This window comes from Rissa tridactyla, chromosome 1 (assembly GCF_028500815.1).
Source record: "Rissa tridactyla isolate bRisTri1 chromosome 1, bRisTri1.patW.cur.20221130, whole genome shotgun sequence".
Classification (NCBI taxonomy): domain Eukaryota; kingdom Metazoa; phylum Chordata; class Aves; order Charadriiformes; family Laridae; genus Rissa; species Rissa tridactyla.
Genome location: NC_071466.1, coordinates 116,585,984 through 116,607,537, shown reverse-complemented (window position 1 = coordinate 116,607,537; position 21,554 = coordinate 116,585,984). Strand labels below are relative to the sequence as shown.

The 21,554-nt window shown below is 40.7% G+C and overlaps 1 protein-coding gene across 6 annotated transcripts in view; it reads right to left on the bottom strand.

Annotated features, from left to right (window-relative positions):
• Nucleotides 1-10,330: 10,330 nt before the first annotated feature.
• The window catches only part of CADM2 (cell adhesion molecule 2), a 669,070-nt gene continuing 657,846 nt past the window's right edge, over nucleotides 10,331-21,554 (bottom strand). For all 6 annotated transcript variants that reach the window (XM_054204867.1, XM_054204847.1, XM_054204857.1 and 3 more), the window contains 2 exons: nucleotides 18,249-18,374; nucleotides 10,331-16,660 (listed from right to left, as the gene is read on the bottom strand). In XM_054204867.1, coding sequence (XP_054060842.1) covers nucleotides 16,542-16,660; nucleotides 18,249-18,374 — 245 coding nt within the window. In that variant the 3' untranslated portion in view covers nucleotides 10,331-16,541. The remainder of the gene's footprint in view (nucleotides 16,661-18,248; nucleotides 18,375-21,554) is intronic.

Sequence of the window (21,554 nt, the reverse complement as noted above, 5' to 3'; positions counted from 1 at the left end):
CAAATACATTTCGAGGTCAGATCAGATATAGAGGCTTATCCTGTAGCCATGCTGCTATGGGACTTCTGGTTAGCAAGACGCACGGGCACATTAGTAAGGGAGGCAATCCTTGGCCTCATTCATCACAGCTCAAGTCCCATCTGAGATGTTGTTTTGCAATATGTGTTTCGTCTGTGTGAATAGACTTTCTAATTCATTACAGCAGGAAGTGATGAGAAACCCAGGTACTTCCAGATTGTATTTGTGTTTAAAAAACAAACAAACAAACAAACAAAAACCAAAGCAAAAGTTCGCATGCCATTTAAACCCTTCTTTCTTTCCAGTTTTCTTGGGTTTTTGAACATCAGATCTTTCCTACAGGAAATTTTCATGTATTAGTACCTCGTACGAATAAATTGAGGAAAGAATAGTGACTATCAAGAAGCTAAGGGATGACCTAGAAATATTTTTTTATACTTTTATTAGTATTTTTTATCAGTTCAGGGGAGAGGGAATGCCTCCTGGTGAAAGATGATTTGCAAAGGGACCTTTCTCACAGGAGTCTTACAGAGCCACTTTTGATTTCAGTTTAAAGCCTACTTCTCTGCTAAGGAAACGCTGTCGTAATCCTGTACCAGCCAGATGAAGCTGTTAGATCAGTCCCATCATACAAGATGTAGCCGGTTCTTGGTGCCAGCTCTGTACCAGCAAAGGAGTTCGTTTTTCACAGCAAACCGAGCATCAGCGTGGCTGCTTGGCCAGCAAGGAGCAAGGGGATGTGGGTTATTCACACCGTACTGGGCCCTGCGCTTCTAAAAATCAGCCATTTGCATTTCTTGGAGCTTAGCACAGCTACTGAAAGCAGCTCTGCCTTGTGAATTTTATGAGGACGTTTCATTCCCTGCCCTTTCCCTGCAGTCCCACAATTCTTTCACATAACAACTTCTTCTTAGGAATATCTGCTCATGGTTTTCCGCTGTCATATTTGCCAAATCCTCCTGTAATCTATCATCAAAAAAAAGTGCCTACTTTCTTGTGACTTCCAGTAAATATATAGGCCTTCAGAGAAAACAAACAAGCAAGCAAATACCCAGTCCCCCCATTATTTTAAGGTTGGTTTTTTTCCCTGTCCAGCTGCAATTGCACATTTTCTAACTTGAAACATGAACAATTCACTACCAGTATACGACTGTGCCAGACACTCATCCTTCCCAATACCCTCCCACTCCCAATTTCTATGCATTAGCTTAGAAACAAGCTGTATAGCTGTCTCTGCATCTTGGAAGAGGTCAGTGCATTAACACGCTACTGATTTTTTCCGAGTCTAGATGAGGTGCGGGGCAGAATCAGCAGGACTGTAACACTTCATGCATTTTTTTCAGATGTCTCTGCTGCTGCCTAATGCGAACTTTGACAGAAAAGGTCATTCAAATGGGGAAAAAAAGGGGGAAAAGAAAAAAGAAAAAAGTCTGAACTAAACCGTTCTTCGTTCCTTGCCCCAGGATGACACGACGTCCAGCACTTCGCAAAAGCAGTAACTGGGTTCTATGGTTACTTACATCCATCTGAATAAGGAGTAATTTCACAGAAGTCCGGGGAGTTAGGCTGATTTTAAACTGAGACAGCTTTGATATAATTCAGATATATTTCTGTGGTTCTCTATTTCACCTTGTTTCATATATAAGTGATGTCTGACAAGGCATTGTTGTTTTTTATTAGAAAAACTAAATCAATCCATAAATTAGCTCATTCGTTACAGATATGGGGAAGCAAGGGCTTTCCTTTATCTTCATATATAATAATCCCACTTTCTACAGAATACTTCATTTCCATTTGCAAGAGAATTTCATGACTTGTACAATGAACTCTGTGGCTCATGAAACTCTGACAATGGTCTTCACTCCTTTCTTTTGGCTAATTGTAACAAATTTCATTGCCTTGTTATAAAGCAGATTATTTCTGGGAAGGAAATTCCTGCCCGAGGTATATAAGAAGGTGAGAGATTTCCAAGTTTTGTCTCTTGAGCATATTAATAGTGCACCAAGGTTTAGCCTCTTTCACTATGAATTTAACAGAGGAGTTTTAGAGTTCCTTTTAGCTATAAAGAAGTGAGAATGCCTCTGCCTTTGTCAGAGAGTAACCGCCTGTCTGTCTTCTTCGCAAGCGCCCAAGTAAGTGGGTGGCAGCTGGTGGCAAAGGCTATGGCTGCACTTGCCATTTTCTTGTGAAAGCTGAAGCAGAGCATTGGCCTGAAGACGTTGCTGCTGAGCTCCTTATGTCTCCAGCATGGTCAGGGAGGGGGGTTATGCAGATGTAAATATTTATATCAAATGTGCTTGTTCCAATTTATACCCCGAAAGAACACAGAATGCTTTAGACAATGTCATCATTTCCCACCAGTTACGAGGAGGGAGTCTCTTGCAGCTACAGGAACCTCGAGCAACTGCCTTCTGCTTTATTGTCTGCTACATATTTTATGCTGAAGGTGTTGCCTGTAGGCGACCTGCTCTCTCTTGGATGCCTGACTTCAGTCTGTGTTTTTAGCAGTACCTTTTGATCAGTTCAAAGGCCGCCTGTGAGTGACAGTGGAAGTCCTTTCTGTTGGGAACTCGATGTGACGCCTCCTCAGTCCCAGCTCTGGGGACCTTAAGGCATATCAGCAGAGCCGAATGACACTCTGTCAGTCTGCCATCATCTTATTTCTTAGGCCTTTCCCTCTCTCTGCCTTTGCTTTGAAATTTCTGTTTAATTCCCTCCCCGAGCCCTTAGCAGTTTTTGTAGTCTTATCTGAACCTTTAGCTACATCCCCCTTCTTTAATTGTGAACCTCGTGAGACCCATGGTGCTGGGTGAGGTATTGCAGCATGTCCTCCTGACAACACTCTTCTGTTTTCACTTTCGTTGTATTTACTGTTCTTCTTCAGCCCACCCAGCCTATATTATTCTCTTCACCCTGCTCCCAGGTCCTTACAGGAGCGGTTATTTGTTAGCTTTGTGCATTAAAGGGAAATATTGTATAGCCTCTTTTTGCCCTACAGCAAGGCAGGATGATCACGATTCATTTCCTGAACGAAAACTTAGATTCAAGGCCCCAGGGGCATTGAAACAAGCCACACTATTTCCCTCCCACTCTGCAAGAAATAAAGAATGATGTTGGCAGAGAAAAGTATATGATTTGGTGGACAAATAATGCCCTGATCTGGTGCTCCTGCTGACACAGACGCTCTGCCAAGCTGCAGCAGAGCCAAAAAGGAGCTACACAACCAACAGCTTCCTTCCCATCCTGGGTGCAGCCATCAGCAGCTTCACGCACCAACGTCGGATCTCTCTCCCACTTCACTGAATACAATCTAGCTGTCCTGAGTGCAGTGGGAAAATCCAAAATGTTTTCCCCCACCCTCCTTTTTACATATTAGGGCCTGCTTTAGAAAGCCTGAATATGCCTCCTGGTGAGAAATTTTCAACGAAAGTTGCTGATCAATAAGTAAACCTGAAGTTAGTCTACCTGTGCCACACAAAGCATCACAGGCAGCTGAACAGGTGTAAAACAAACATGAAAAAGAGAAAGCTGTGTCCTGACAGACTAGGATAGATATAAAATCATGGGCCTGGAGTAGTGGGGCAAGTGGATGATATCTACCGGGGTAAGAAAAAGGCATAGAAAAATACATGAAATAAGTGCTGTGCTTATGTGTGTATGTTTCTGTGCGCCTGTGCCTGTGTGTTTATGAGCTCATACAACCTGAAAAATTAAAACCCTAAATTATAGCCCACTGCTAATTTCAAACAGAACCAGAATAAGACCCTGCATTCATGTTTCAGTAACTTGTGATATCAAATGTGAACAGACTTCTTACAGTTCCTAAAGCACCTGTCAGGGGAGAAGCTTATGATGTGTAAATCAGAGTCTTTGTAATGACCTAGTGACCCTCTTCCCTTCTACTCTGTGAAATGGCGTAGCTCTTAAAGAGATTTTCCTGTGCTGCACAGGGGTCGCTGTAAAAGGGGAAGGTACTGACGTTGGTTTTTCCAGCATGAGGCACCCGAGGAGTAGTTATGGGAAACCGGACGGTAGTAGCTATGGGACCGGATGGATTACATCCAAGAGTGCTGAAAGAGTTGGCAGACGTGCTCGCGAAGCCACTTTCCATTATTTACCCGAAGTCATGGCTAACTGGGGAGGTCCCAATGGACTGGAGGATGGCAAATGTAGCGCCCATCTACAAGAAAGGCAGAAAGGAGGATCCGGGAAACTAGAGACCTGTCAGTCTGACCTCGGTACCAGGGAAGGTCACGGAGCAGATCATCTTGAGTGCCATTACAAGTCATATAATGGACAAGCAGGGGATCAGGCCTAGTCAGCATGGGTTTATGAAAGGCAGGTCCTGCCTGATGAACCTGATCTCCTTCTATGACAAGATGACCCGATTATTGGACGAGGGAAAGGCTGTGGATATTGTCTACCTAAACTTTCGAAAAGCATTTGACACTGTCCCCCATAGAATTCTCATGGAAAAACTGGCTGCTCATGGCCTGGAGGAGCATAAGATCTGCTGGATCAAGCACTGGCTGGATGGATGGTCCGAAAGAGTGGTGGTCAATGGAGTTAAATCCAGCTGGCGGCTGGTCACAAGTGGTGTCCCTCAGGGCTCAGTGTTGGGACCATTTCTGTTTAACATCTTTGTTGATGGTCTTGATAAGGACATAAAGTGTATGATCAGTAAGTTTGCAGATGACACGAAGCTAAGCGGGAGTGTTGATCTGCATGAGGATAGGGAGGCTCTACAGAGAGACTTGGATAGATTGGATTGATGGGCCAATGCTAACGGTATGAGCTTCAACAAGGCCAAGTGCCAGGTCCTGCACTTGGGCCACAACAACCCCATGCATCACTACAGGCTTGGGGAAGTGTGGCTGGAGAGCTGCCTGGCAGAAAAGGACCTGGGGGTTCTAATTGACAAGCGGCTGAACATGAGCCAGCAGTGTGCCCAGGTGGCCAAGAGGGCCAATGGCATCCTGGCTTGCATTAGCAATAGTGTGACCAGCAGAAGGAGGGAGGTGATTGTCCCCCTGTACTCAGCACTGGTGAGGCCACACCTTGAGTATTGTGTCCAGTTTTGGGCACCTCAATACGAGAGAGATAGCGAGGTGCTGGAGCGAGTGCAGAGGAGGGCAACGAAGCTGGTGAAGGGCCTGCAGAATAAATCTTATGAGGAGCAATGGAAGGAGCTGGGACTGTTTAGTTTGAGGAAGAGGAGGCTGAGGGGAGACCTCATCACTCTCTACAACTACTTGAAAGGACACTGTAGAGAGGTTGGTGCTGGTCTCGCCTCACAGGTAACTAGTGATAGAACAAGGGGGAATGGGTTCAAGCTGCAGCAGGATAGGTTTAGGCTGGGCATTAGGAAAGAATTCTTCACAGAAAGAGTGGTCAGACACTGGAATAGGCTGCCCAGGGAGGTGGTGGAGTCACCATCCCTGAATGTCTAAGAGTCATTTAGATGTGGTGTTGGGGGATATGGTGTAGGGGAGAACTTTGTAGAGTGGGGTTGATGGTTGGACTCGATGATCCCAAGGGTCTTTTCCAACCTAAATGACTCTATGATTCTATACCTCCATCTTGCAGCTGTCCAGTCCCACAGGATTAATCCTCTCCTACATCAGCTTCAGCTTCCCCACACAGACAGGGGGCTGGTTGGTCAGATGCGCTGCATTCACGTGCTAGCTGCATGAAGAGGGTGCCAACCTCAATTGCTTCCAGGTAAATAACTTCTAGGGGTCAGTCTGCCAAAAACAGGCCCCAAACTGACCCAGCGGCATTGCTACCCTTCCGACAGGAGTACTGCTATCCTCCTCTACAGCAGCAGCCATGACCATTGCTTTTTACCACCTTTAGGCAATAAATGGATTTGAAGGTGGTGGCAGCAATTCATCTATGTGACTTCTCAGGTGGGACACAGCAGTGCAATACAGCTGGCCATGAAGAACATCCTCACACACCCTCAAAGGTAAGCAAAACTTGGATCCATCTTCTTAGTAACAAGCAAGCTCCGCCTGCTCCCTGCAGCCTACGTTGGCTTCCTATAGTTTTTGGAATTTAGTCCAAGGTCTTGGATTTCCATGTAGCTGAAAGTCTCCTTAGAGCTCACAAATGTAGACCATCATCAATAACTTTATTCCTCTATCACAATGAAGGTTTTACAGGGATTAGTTTCAACTGGAGCATTGACTCTCACAGGAAGAAGGGACCATCAAACTGTATTGGTTTCTTCTCCGAGTACAAAGTGTTTTTTTTAATCTAAACTTCTTACATAAACATAGGGGAAATATGAAAATAAATAAATAAATAAACAAACCACAATGCTTCATCGCACACACACTCCTCCACAGGGAGTGGATGAGAAAATAAAAATGACAGCTGTTAGTCATGTTCTTAACTGCAGTTCTGGAGGGTAATTTCATGTTACGTTAGTGAGTGCAATATAATGATGTACTTTAACTGGATCACATCATGGTATATGCACTTTTGCCTCTGAGGTTAGCATTAGATGCTCCAAGAAAAAGTGAAAATGCACTGGAAAAATTACAGAACTATGTGAAATATTTTCCTTGTCCCGAGACAGAGCTGGCTAATGCTCTGATACGGAACTAAAAGCCCTTGCAAAAGGTATTTTTTCCTTTTCAATTACTTGTACTTTCTATCCAGCTTCATCTGTCAAGGTCCAAATTCTGATTTGTTTGCTGCTTCTTCTTCCTTTCTTTGTATCTTATAAATTCCCACCTCTCTATAAATTCAATCGACTCAAAGCCTGTTTGCCAGGTGTTGGCATCAGTGTTTCGGAGAATGTTTCTTACCGTTCAGTAGCTCTGTGATTCTGCTGGTGGGAGCAGTTTCTTTTTGCACCCCTTGTAGCTAAAGCTCTAGAAGTGAATACAGACTGAAAAGAAGAGAAACGGGCTCCCCTTTGGTCCTACGCCCACAGAGGGACAAACCTGTCCCCCACGCTCCTGGCATGTGCACAGCTTTGCCTCCTCTCTCCGCTCCCTCCCCCTTTCATCCAGCCAGCTGGCACAACCCGGAGGATGTGCTCCCCCACAATACACCAAGCAGGGACGGTTACTATCCTTACCAGCTGACATTAGTGCTAATTTCCTGTAAGTTGCCACAGAATAAAGAAGAGGCCTCTTTCTACAAAATCTTTCCGGCTTGCTTAAAAACACTCTCTGTCTTCTCTTCTTCCTGCATGCAGCTTGCAGAATCAATAGGGCCCCAGCCTCTTAGCCTTGAACAGCAGAGAAGCTATTGCTACGAGCTCAGCAGGAGCAAGATCTAGGGCAAGTAAGTAGCCCAGAGCTAATCAAAAGTGCCCTCCCGTGGCTCAGGATGTTGCCAAGTGCTTGAAACAGAACCAGAAGGCAATGTAGTATAACTCTTTTGTCAAGCAAGGAATCATCTTCATTATCCTCACTTGATTATCTCTGAGTTTCACTAATTGCACTTACCCTTACCTTACACGTACCAACAGAGGTTGGCCAAGTGTTGCTCTGTAACACTACTTTTGAAAAAGTGTGTATATCTCCATATAGGTGCCTGATGACTATTGAAAGGGGTAAGTAGACTCTCTTTCACATCAGTGTATAATGCCGTGACGTTATACATGTGCCGTCTGGTACAGAGACTCTGTATTCAATTAAATTATTCTCAGTATTCAATGAAATTTCAAGCAGCCTTTACAGTTTAAAAGAAATCATGTTTGTTTCCCCTTACAGTATTCCTATTGCAAACTCCCCCCCAACCAAACCAAACCAAACGAACCCAACCCAAACCAAAATCCCAGACCAAAAGGGACTGCTGTTTTTTATTAGTACAGAAGGTGGGGAGGAGGGCGGGTATTTTGTTGGCTCTTGATGAAAGAGACCCCTTACCAGCATTTATAGATTTAGGGCTCTTTTTTTCAAAGAGAATCGCTTGAGGGACATACCAGGTCAGGGTGATCACTGTAAGAATCGACCTCCGCCAGGGCAAGGAACAGAGCAAAGCGCGGTTACCTTTGCCTGTTGAAAGAAAACAGGACAGGACTGAAAGAATTACAGCCTGAATGCAGAAAACTACAAATCCAGTGGTGGGCTGTGTCATTTGCCGGACTGTGTCATTTTCCTTGGGTACACTGTAGATTTCCAGCAAGTTTTGTCCTAAATCACGGGCATGTGACTTTGAGGATCACGTGGAATTCTGCATCATTGCGGTATTTAAAAAGTATGTTATTGCACATCAAAAATTGCTTAAGGGGACATATTTTGGTTTAGTGACAAGAAGTGATAAAGACGAGAATAAATCTGCTGGATGCAACAGGGCTCTACATTTACCGATTGCCTGCTTACTTTAGGTCAGCTTAGTTTAGTCAGTTTAGGAAAACTCTGTCATCAGAGATGCTCAAGAGCGCTGGGATATCCTCCGCACAGAGGTACCAAACTCCGTTAGTGTCTCTCTCTGCATCTGGGACTTGTTTCTTTTTCATAAACACGGACCCTCTCAGAATTTCCTCTTCCCTGTGACTTTTGACTCTTTCCCTTTGAGACCAGTGGCCTTCTTGCCCTTTGTAACATCAACTCAAGCACGGTAAGTGGTATAGAAAACCTTGCATGAGTTCTCGAGCTCCTTCAAGAGGGCTAAGCCACCAGTTAAGTCCCGCAGGCTTAAATGCATTTTCAGCACTTGACCTCTTCATAAGGATGAATTTCTCCCACAGTGAGGACAGCTTCCAAAAGTTGTTACTTTGTCAGTCAGAAGAAACTATAAAGCAATACACAGTAAATAGTATACAGACATCAAATAAAATAATACAATTTGTGATCATGTGTAAAATACCAGTGTCTCACAGATTATTTTCTGGGATAACTGTTTAAAATATCAGAATTAATATTTAGAGAAGTATGTGATTATAACAATTCTACGAGAAACAGCAGAATCTGCCCAGTGAACAGTCTGTGTGTACAGCCACTGGTCTAAATCAACACCACTGCCAAGGTGGCAAGCACCAGGAAATGTATTAAATGAATAGACAATTCAGAAATGTCCAACAGATAACTAAAATTGAAATTTTATTTTTTTCAATAATATTCATCAGACATTTTTCTGACAAGACTTTTCTGAAAGATGAAGTGCAAATGGGAACCCTGTAAGAATGTTTAGAAGAATTGTACATGACATTTTTTAAGCGCCACTAAGTACACATTGAATACTTTGTAAGTATATAGGCATAGCAACATGCAAGTGTCATGTACCTAACATTACAATATGCATTTTGTCTTGTTTAAAGTTATTAATGAGGAAATTAAATGAAGTCAATGTGTCTCATCATCGGTGCAATATGTTTAATTCCCATGGAATTTGTTTACAGGTTCGTGGTTGTATTTCTGAACCAGTCAAATATATCCTTCCCAAGGCCCTCAACTGCCAGGGTAAGAGCAGGGTACGCTGGAGTTCCTAGGAGAGTGCACTTACACTGGCTATGAACAGATGAAGTCGTTATAGTCCTTTCACAAATTAGGCCATACTATTTATTCTAGGAAACTTCCTGCTGAACTGAAGGTTTTTTGTAGTTATAAAACATCTAGGCTAAAAGTAAAGGATGCACAAGGAATGCTTTATAATTCCGCTGGAAAAGAGCTAAATAGCAACTCAAAACATGTGCATTACGGACTTGAGCCTTGTTCTTCTGAAATCAATAGGCATATTGTACCCAACTTTTATGGAAGCAGGACATATATGAATCCCCTAATCCATGAGTTCACTCTCTTGGCTCACTCTTTAGGCAGAAGCAGAGGATTGTAGGTCATATTTGCATATTTCTATGGAAGCTACACAGGGGGATAAGCTTTCACTGAAAAAGGACAACATGTGCAACTGCATATTTACTAACATTAATCAATATGCATAGAAAGGAGAAAAAGAGGAAGTGATAAAGAATTCAGTCCAGCAATTAAAGATTTTCCTCCTCTTCATAATCAACACAAACAGTTGATCATCATCATTATTATTTTCTTTACAAGTTATTACTTTAAAACCCCTCCTTTTGAACCCATTATGAAAACCCTTCAATGATTTGATTGTAGAATAAGAGAATGAGTACGTTTAGGAGAAAATAGCCTCAGTGATTTCCAGCACTATGCGTAAGGGCAGGGTAAGGCTGTCTGTAGTTTGTGCTGAAATGTGAGATCAGAGCTCACACGCGAAACACTGCTGGCTTGACCCTGAACACAGGGAAAGTGCTAAAGTGCTGACTCCAACAGGCTTGGCTTTGCACCTGGAATCTTAAAAAAAAAAAAAAAAAAAAAGGGAAGAAGAAATAAAAATCCTTGAGCTTTTCCTTAATAGTAGCACAGACTGCTCCTTTCAGAGGAGAGACTTTTTTCCCTACCTCCTTTCCAATTGGACTGCCGCTTTTAGCCCAGCAGACAATAAATGACTTAAGACACAGAACATGGAGGGCAGATCTATAGTAAACACAGAAGCCATGAAGGATTTCTTTTTGACATCTACTTTGAGGCTCTGGAAGCCCCTAGTACTGTAGAGTCATCATAGAGTCATCATACTGGCTCTACACCGTCTTCTGTCTGGTTGCGAGTACGTTAAACGCCGCTGAAGAAAATGTACGTGGCTTGGCAACAAGATGATTCCTAGATGCTGGAAGAATTCCCTTAAGGGTTGCTGGAAGCGCACAAAGCTTGGAGCATCCCGAGAACGTGGAGTGATACAGAAGTGTGCTGTTAAACCATGTTTGTACCCTTATTTCCTCCTGAGTTAAAACAAGTGCAGAGTGCTGGGTTAGATTCATTGATAGCAAGAAGGAACCGCGCTAGCTTCCAGTAATGCTAAGAAGACAACTCCCAGTTGCTTCAGAGGTACGAGGCCCGCTCTGAAAAACCATGTAGGAAGTCCCACTCTTTTGGTAAGAGTATCTACTCTGCTCTGTTGACATCAAAGGCTGCTCTATCCATTTAATTTTCTTTTATTGTTTGCAGTAGTCCTTCCCTGTCCCCCATGCATTGAGTGTTTTTAATGTAAACATGCCCTGGCAATATCATGTTTAAATAAGCAAGAGACATGTCAGAATATCTCAGCGGTATTGGTATTGCATATTTAATTCACAAGCTTGCGTGTGCTTTTAAAGGTTTCTCTTCAAACCTGCATGCCTTACTGGAAAGAACCGTGTTGCAGTTGGATTGCACATCATTACCTAGTGCTGACTAAATACTGATGTGTTACAGCAGTTTATTTTTAAGCTGTTCAGGATGAATCCCCAGCCAGTGTAAATTGGCCCACATTTAAGGCGACAGAGTGAAGCTGATTTATACCAGCTGAGGCTGTGTCCTTATGCCCTGCCAAAAGCTCTAACTATCCCAAAATTAGTAAAGAACAGGGCAAAAATTATGAACCCAGGCTATTTTTTTTCTCTTTTTAACAGAAAAAAAATAATAATACAGTGATCTTATTTCAAGACTACACCAAAAATTCAGTAGTATTCTAAAATGCATACAAATATCTCATAGCTAGTATTTAGACTAAGAGGTAGATGTCATTTTCTAGGAATAGTAGTGTGGAATGATGCTAACGGCAGTTGCTAAATACACGTATTTGCCCGTTATGCGGACACAAAGGAGGGTTATAGCAATGGCAACCACAAGAAGGCTTACAATATTATTTCCTTCTTTTGCTATTCTATGTTATCTGTCTTTTGGTGCATTCCTTCTCGAAGGGTATGATGGAAAAGCGGCAAGAAGTAAAAAGATCAGTAATACAAAACTTCACGTTTTCAAAACGTTAGCTGTATCATTAAAGGCATCCTCTGTACTTTGATGGAAGCATTTTGTACTTACAATTTAAGATTACCTGGCATTACTGAGCAAGTAGTGGAAATTCCAGGTGAGGTGACTCAGCAATATAGGGGTCAGAAGAATGCAGCTCGCTCGCTCGCTCGCTCTTTCTCTGTTGTTCATGCTAAAAATACCAGGGCATATGGCAGCATATTTCAGCATCTTAACATACTAGGCTCCCTTGAGGACAGAAAAAAAGAGGAAACTTGTGCTGTTGAGCCAGAAATAGATTACAGAACAGTGTTGCCAGACATAGAGAGCGCTGGCAGCAGAGCCATTGGTGGAGTTGGTGTCCTACTTTGCCTAAAGGTGTTTCAGTGATATTTAATGGGCCTCAAAGAAACGGAAAGCAAAGCTAGTGAGAATGAGGAGTGGTATAAGCAGTTCTATAAATCAGTTTTCATTGCAAGTAGAGGAATTACACATATTGCATTAGGATATCCACTGCTTGTGTATGTACCTTCCAGTCTTCCCTTGTGACTGTTAGGGGCCATCCGTCCCCCTGCTTGAAATAATCAAAATGCATATTATAATTACACGGTTTTCCAATATCCATACACAGCAAGTACAAGATACTTACATGTAAGTACACTGTATTTACCTATATTTTTGCATAGTTTTTAGTGTGTACTTTGTGCCACTTAATAAAAAGCATTACGCGTTGTTTTTCTCTATTAGGCAGCTTATTCAATTAAAGTTGAAGTAGCTGGATTTTTGGTCTGTTCATCACAGATTACCAGTTCCTAGGAGTGTAGAGATTAGACACTTGGAGGAGTCTGGATAAGCGGTGGGGAAAGCTGCAGTGTGAACATGAAGTTTTAAATCACCTCCGTAATTAAGAAATGCAATTATCAGATTTATGGTGCTAATTTAATAAACTTACCTTTAATTTGAACGGAATTGTAAAGGTAAGAACTCCATTTTCCTTTTGGTAACACTTTACAATAAGTGGCACTAAATTACACTATAACTGCTATGTTACAGGGAATTACATGTAACTACACTGTAACTGTTGAAATAGCTACTGTACATGTGCGTACATGGTAACTTCAGTGCTGTTACAATCATGAATTACATAATTACAGATGATTCTGTCCTTTCGTTTCATTGAAATAGTTATATATATATATTATACTGTAATGAAAATACACAAGATGTTAACTTTCATGTCTTATTTAGAAAAGTTGGTTTTCTTCATGTATTCCTTTACAGAGGGAGTCTCAGTGCAAGACGAACCATCCTTAAGAAACGTGGGAACTTTTCAAAGTGTTCTAGCTTAAATTCTGAGCCTCAAGTTAAACATCAGGTTCCTTAAACTGTTTCCTGGTTTGTCAGATGACACTAAAAGAGTGGGAGGATGCACCCCATGTCTTCCGATGCACCGCTTTCTTGTTCAAATCATGAGAATGTTCTTGAAGCATTAAAAAAAGAAAAATCAACATCAAGAAGTTTAAAAATAATCAGCAACTGTCACTGTAAACAGTACACTGGCAGAAACCAGCTACCTGGTCTCGAGAAAACTACTCTGCAAGTGCGTGCGGGAGAGGATGCCACACGCGTTTTAGCGAGGGCGGCTCCCGTTCAGAGCCTCCGTTTTACACGTTCGCTGGACACCTCACACCATAACCAAAGCGGTATTTCAGAATGGGATCTTGGACAAAGGGAACGGACGACCGGCTTTTAGCCGGCTGAATGTCACTAGCCGCGAGCCATGGTTCTGCTTACAAAGAAGAGGGATGCCTCCGTACACCTAGTGTAGCGATTTAAACCCGTGAAGACCAGACAGGCCTGCAAAGCGCTATCCAGGTAGAATGCTTGGTGGGGGGTTTTGTCACACCTGCTTTGCACAGATGCAAGGGACATCACCAGGTGCAAGACAATGGAAGATCAACGGTGTTAAAAATGAGCACGTGCGAGAAGTTTTAATTGAAAACCAATGAAATAACCTGTTTTAACGGAACAACTTTTATCTCTTTTTGCAAAGTTTTAATGCTGTTTCAGTGCCGCTGGAGAAAATGGTTTGAAATGGTTACCCCAAGAGCAATCCTGCTTTTGAAGGTCCTACCTGACCTTGGTTGGGCAATGGTTCAAGTAACAATCCTACTATTCAAGCAAGCTGGAGTTAGGAAGAATGAAAGAAGGCGTAAACGCCATGCTTGGTGGGGAATTCCACTTGAACGTACAAGGCCCTCGTCCAGGGAAGCACTTATTTTTAAGCATGTGAATAGTGCCTTACAGTCCAGTGGAACTTCTCCCACGCCTGAAGCTGGGCATGTGCTTAAATGCTTAGTTGAACTGGGCCCCAGGTCCTGAAATAAAGCCTCGTCGTATGTGATGCCGTACTGTAACTAATGTAACTTACTGTTGTGACAAGAACCCATATTTTTGGTATTAAACTGAATGACTTCCTTTGCCAGCCTTTTTTGTGTGTATGTTTTGAAAGACATGAATATCTTGTAAACCTATACTAGTTTTCAATGTGTCTAGTAGCACCTACCTGGTTCTCTCAAACTACCATATTATATTAACATATTATTGCATTTTTCCACAGATGGGTATGGAGTGAACTGTAAAAACAAGCATGCAATCACATCAATGCAGACTTATTTCTTTAAAATGTCATACTGTATATGATTTATTATGTTAACACTCAACCACATCATATTATTTATGTCTGTATATTTTGAAAAAAAGTGCTGCTTTGATTGACGTCACCCTTTTTTCTTAGAAATCAACAAGATAAATGTTTCAACAAAAACAATTAAAATACTCTAATATTGTCCTTAAAAGGTTTATACTCTTCTGATAAATAATCTGACACAGCACCTTTATCTTCCATTTTACCATACTACATGATGTCGTATTCCAAACTCTCCCTTCCCCACACAAAAATAAAATCCCAGGAGAAAGTCCTTTACAGCAGACCATCATGCTTTTAGGCTTCACAAGTACAGCAACCGGAGAGAAACACTCTTTTGTCAAAGGTGCAAAACTTAGGAGCAAGACAAGCTCCGGCTAGACTAACTTGCGTTCTCCAGTGTAGAATCATTTCCAAGAGCTGTTCTGGCAACCTTTTTACTTCATTGGAAGAGGAAATAAGCCGATGGGCTTACAGTGTTTTGTTGTCTTACTTAAGAGCATGTGATTTTTCAGCTGTCAATTACACAAAAAATTTCAGAAATAATCCAAACAGAGACTTTCACTGTGGAGCTAAAAGCATGGCAGGAATTCTCTATCATTCACGGTGACATAAGTTTGTACCTCACAAAATGCATAGACAGGAATTTAATATAAAGAATTAGTCCATTTACTGTATACACAAAACATATATCTTTTGTTTTAACACTTCTATTTTTTTCTTTTTTTTTTTTTCCTTTTTTCTTTTTTTTTGGCAAACCAACATAGAGAAGCAGCTCTGGAACTGCCAAATTAAAAATTGAGAATTTTAGCAACTCAATAATATTTTTTAAGGATAGTAATCAAATGTGGTTGTAATTTAAAACCTGAGGCTGTGCACTGGTTGTTAGCTTAAAACTACCTTTCCATATAACATTGTGCTTCCATTGTATAACAAAGAAAAAATTAACGAGAACTAGAAAAGTATGCTGCTGAACAGTGCTAGGACATACAGACAAAAAAATACTAATACATGTTATCTACTCAGAATATTGATTTGAGTCATATCTAAAGGGATATAATGGACATTAGAAAATGCTTACTTGTGACTGACTTAGCTACTGCCAAAAAAGTTAAATATGTATCAAATAATGTTTAATTGAATTTATTATATGCACTATATACAGATACTAAAATGCCTTGCAGTTGTGCCCCATGAACACTTCAAATTTGAGTAGGCAGGTGAGTTCATGTGAAGCAAATAAATTATAAAAACAGAAATTACTCGGAAAGATCTCTAATCTTTGTGATCCCAAAAAGCAGTAAAAGGGCAGGACAAATTTGTTTCGAATGAAGCACTATTACCTAACTTTGCAGAATCTGTATAGCTATTCAGCATGTTTTTACCACTGAAACATGGCACTGTTGTCAAGGTACCATTTAAAGCATAACAAAGCAAAACAAAACAAAAAATTCAGTGGACGGATAGGTTTTTTTCCACCAAATCCAAGCATACAAGAAACTATACTAAAAGGATTTCAGTTTGTGTTTCCTAGGGCATATGTTTCAAAAACAAGTTGCTTTTTGAATTATAGATAGACATGTATAAAACATTCTTTGTAAACCTCTAATCTTAGACTCAACATTTTATGTAAGTAAATTAGGTCCTTACCTAACAGTATTTGTTACGAATATTGTTCTATGACATACTAGTAGGGACATGATAAAAGAAAACCAAAAAAGAAGAAAGCTGCATAACATTTAAAAATGTAGAAAACTTGGATTAAGATGATGATTAACATTGTTAAGGCTGTATATTCAAGCACTGTATGTTAAGAGAGCAGTGGATATGAATTTTAGGCAATAAGAAATGTCCTGCTTTACGCACGATACTGTAATTATAGAATGACGATGTCAACAGCTGATTGTTGGCATAAACTGGCTACTTATAGCAGGTATGAGAGTTAATAAAGATAGCAGAAGATGGCAGAAATGAATGCTGAGAAATGATAGCCAGTTTTCTCCAGCAGTCAGCCTGATAAGCAAAACTCCAAGATTCTAGCTCTGCATCTAAATGAAATACTCTTTTTTCTCCTCTGCATTGACTTGGCTGCCTTCTGCATTGATAATGGCTGTGTCGGCATCAGGTGCATCTTCAGCTCCTTTTGCTTCATTTGTTAAATATGTTCCTATAGGAATCAATACAACAGAAAAGAAAAAAAAAAAGATTAGGGCTTTTTTAGCTTTGCGCTGCATTATAGGAAGTATGCTTCTAACAATGCTCCAATTGCTTCATGAATAGACAAATATTTTCACAATTTGAGTACACATCATACAGGTATGCTGAACTTTCTAATTTGTCTAAGAAATACCAAAAGAAATTTGTCTAACAGTATTAATACTGACAATGCACTTACACAAATTCAAGTATATCCAGGCAATCTTTTAATAAAGATGCATCTTATCTAACTTGAGTAATATGAAATAGATTTTGCAATTACAGAATAAGAGATAAAATCTTGGTTATTTCATGGAACAACTACCCATAAAAAACAAACCAATTTTGAAGACTTACACTTTCATAAATGCATATTTTTTTAAAAAATGGCCACTGATTATGTCTGTATTTCTATTTTTTCTGTATTTTCTATTTTTTCACTATTGTATCAATACTTTAATTTTACAGAATTGTATCACAGTCATTTCCAAGAATTATAAAATTGAGGCAGTTTTATTAACTGAAGCTACTCACATTTTACTATCACATATTTTTATGCTCAGGATAGGAATAAAAAGCGTTGTGTACAATAGTCAACTTTCCCTTTGTCAAAAGCATTATTTATGTTGGCATAAGATGTATATGTGTTCATTCAGGACAGTAAACCAAAAGAGACATACTTTCACTGGCTCATTAAAAAAATCTTGGTTTTCCCCTGCACAATCCAATCAAATTAAAAAGATGTTTTTATCAGCTTATGTGTGCTAGCCATCTGATTATCCTATCTAATCTAAAACAAGATTTAATGAATTAATATCAACACTAATCCTCTCTTTTTTTTTTTTTGTTTGGTGGGGGTAGGGAATCAACCAAGTTTTAACAACTGGTCTACAGGACATTCAGAGGTTAAATCTCAAGAAATTATTTTGGAATTAACTAGGTCAAAATCGGATCACAGAGAAGCTTAGTCAGAAGTCAGCATCACTCCATCCCTGTCATCTCTAATGGTGGGGGAGACTGAAAATGAAGGGAGTAGAATTTCAAGGTGACATCTCTGAATAAAGCAAAGCTTGGCCCACGAATTAAACCCTTATTCCAGTGGGATGATTGGTAAAAGAGTCACTGATCTGAAAACTCACCACTGGCTTCTAATATTATCTTGCAAATACATAAAGAATTAGCACACTTTATTAAAATGAAAAATCTTGTTCACCAAATGTACATATATTCTGCTGAGTTGATATACTAGTGAAAACTATGAGATCATGTAATCAAGTGTCTAGAGCTAAGGGCTAAAACCAAAAGGCAATCTTGTCTCTCAGTCTCTCTGAATCACTGACTTACGATATGACCTTGGGCATGTAACTAGATGTCCTTTGTCTTAGCCAGTCCACTGGAAAACGGTAAAATTCAGGGACTTCACTCACGACTGGACTATGAAGTGAGCTTTCTTATCCAAATCATTTAGAAGATGGGGGAAGGTGAAAGGGAACAGCACTCCCAGGTGAAACCATGCCTTGCTTCCAGAAGTGACTGAACTTCCACGAAATCTGTCTTACCTTTATGTCTTGCCAGATATCGACCAAGGAGAATTATAGAACATAGCGTTACAAAGACAACTACAGCCACTATTCCTCCTATAAGAGCGTGGTCAGGTCCGGTCTGTCCAGCCAAAGCATTTGGATCTAAAGGGAGAAGAAAAAACAAAAGTGGTCCCACAGAGACAAAAACTGACAGGAAAAATAACAGTACCAAGCTTTACACCGATCATCCTGAAAATAGGGCATTTCCCTCTTTAATATTCAGCATGGTTATTCCCACTTTTACTACCAATATCTTATCAACAACATAGTGCTGCTTGTATTCCCAGATTGTTAAAGCCCTGAGGACATCACAGTTATGAAAAATATTACCTTATTCTTCTTTGGTAGGGGTTATTAAATGGGAAAGGTTTCTGATTTTGTCCTCGCCATTTTACAACTGAAAACCTGGCCGTAGCTATTTATAGAAGGAAAAACAAGGAACTGAGGATTGGGGATCAGATAGCATCAGCAGAATAGTGTCTGCATAATACATAATTTATAGAACTGATTCTCAGTGGGGATCCCTTATATATTCTCTTCCTCTCATTCCCATCCTATTGCACCAGAAATAAAAAGGCAGATAAAGTGCAGCCGTGCCAAGTTCCTCTGCACATGGCTGAGTCTGCATGAATTTGGTCAGATAAAGGTATCAGGCAACCTGAAAGATCATCATTCAGTCTCAAGCGTCAGTTTGCGAATTTACTGTGAATACTCAATTAACGCCCAATGTGAGCAAGCTGTAATAGATATAACAATGTAAAAGCAGGTTCATTTTACTAACTCTGTGCAGAGTGCTAGGAATGCTGCCAGATTCAAGCTTTCTGTGCTGGTCATTTGCCTGCTCTGTTGCCTGGTGCTTCACAAAAGTTGCAAAGAGGCAATCATGGGAAATGGCACTACTTAGGGGTGAGTAATCCTCTGGAGCTTTTGAACAATAAACCAGCAACCTGTGACTGTTGACTCACCTGAAATATGCAAAAGAAGGTAAAAATTCAATCTAAGGATCATGGTAAGATTTCTATTTTAATGAAAATGCCTCTGCTACAAAGTAATAGTAATTCTCTGAAGATGTTATTAGCATGTACTGTATGTTGCAATCAGTCTACTCTCACTGCTTCAAGGGCATTTCCCTTCTAGAAGCTGTTTATATTCTACCAATAGTTTGCAAACAACTTCTTTGCTTTGCAAAAGGGAAAGGCAAGAAAAAATATTTACACAGAAAAGAGGGCAAGTCTGTAAAGATGATAGAAGGGCCTCTGATAATGCCGAGGAGGTGTGATTCCATGATACCATTATTACATTCTGGTCACCCGGATCACAGTAAGATGCACACACACAAGTGTACATAAGCATAACGTTACATAGATGAAATAAAAGAATTATGTTTTCCCCTCCTTTTGCAAACTCTCCAGCATACTGAAACTACACTTTCAGGTTTGCTGGAGCCCAGAGCGTTATGGCCACCGTTACGGATACAGTTCTGCTCTTAACAGTCACTGAACCCATCAGGCATGGCTTTGTCACTTACTCCTGGCTTTCTGAGCTCCCACATCTTTCTCTTCTGGAGGCTAAGAGGACTCTGGGGAAGCTGGCCACAGCACTTCTGTGGACATGATGGCAAATAGTAGATATTGGCCTCAAAAAAGCTAGAAACACCTCATAAAGTAAGCTGTGCCTGCCCCCTCTTCCATCTCCATCAGCCTCCTGGCGTGGTGCTACTGTCAGCAGCACTATGCTGAGTACGCAGAATCAGTCCAAGGGGACTTTGGGCCTATTTTGGTGATTAAAAATGACCCTGAGTTCTGTGTGCCAGCAGCCTCACAGGGAAAAGCAAGATGGCTGAAGTCTTGCCTCCCCAAAGCAAGAGCTCGAAGTGCGCAGCCATCCTTTCCCAGGCCTTGCAGAGGTTCTCTTTTCCGAGGGGAGTAAGGAGGAGGTGACTGCTCACTTGAGAAAACGGAAGCTGACAGCTTGCTGCAGGATTGTCAGCCTGCTTGAGCCATCTAGAAAATTCCTCCTTCTGTGGTGCCAGTAGCAACGCTGCCATAAACCTCCTTCCTGCAGCAAAAAGGCAGCACCCATTTGGGCGCTAAGGAGCAGCCAATGTCCCCAAGTGCTGCGTGTGACCTGCAGGAGATGCTCTTCCCCAACACTGGGCCAGGAGCAGCATGAACATATTTTTCCCACTAAAAGCTAACTCCTGCTACTATACTAGCAGTAAAACTAAAGAACGAAAGGAGATATTTTAAGGGATAATATACTTCCTGGTGCAGAATATAAGCCAGAGAAGGGTTAGCACAGCACTTTATCTAGAGGCAATTTTTGAAAAGCTGATTGCAGTGTACAGCCTTAGCTCAATACCCAGATTTACAAGGTATCTCCTCTGTGAGCTTTAATAAAGATTATAGATAAAAATCCTCACAATGAACTGAGATGAATATGCCTCTTGTGTTTTATCCTCAGGTGATTTCCTGTATGTAGCTACTCACTCCTCCTCTGACATACCTGATGTGACAACATGTAGTGACCTGAAGCCAGCATAAATATGTTTCCCACCTATTGGTGTGGATTAATAAGATTCTACTGCTACTATACGTTGAAATTTTTAACTTTAAAATTAATTTAGGTATTCACTGGAATGCAAAGTTAGTATTGCATTTCTTCTATAATCTCTTAACCTTGGTATCAAAGCCAGATTATACTGATAAGTATTGCTAGACAAGTTTGTCCATGAAAAAAATCGTACATGACCTATTGCCATTATATTACCACTGAACATTTTATCTGTTAAAAAGAAAAAAGGGAAGGAAGGAGAGGAAGGAAGAGGTGGAAAGGCAGGAAATAAAGAAAGATCCTCAAAAGTAGCCAACATTTTCTTAGGAAACAAGCATTCTTTCATCTCAAAATGAAAATCTGTACAACATAAATAATATTCTGAACGGGAAGTGCACCTCATAGAAATATTCTCCTCATAGAAAAATAATGTTAGCATTAAATATAAATATGGTCTACATTATGCATACAGAGTAATGCACTGCACTTTTGCCTTTCATGAAATGACCCAAACCCCATGAGTGAATTATAGATCTGGGGCTATCCATCATCTTATAAATAATTACTATGTCAAAATGTGCCTGAACAGTATCTGAAAGATAGAAATAAAAGGGTTTGGAAACTATGCCATTTTGCGTTTTAGGTATTTATTCAGTGAACATGTATCATTATCCAAGTGTTCGGCGCATTTGTATTAGCAGCTCCCACTGAAGTTCCTGAAAGTGCTAA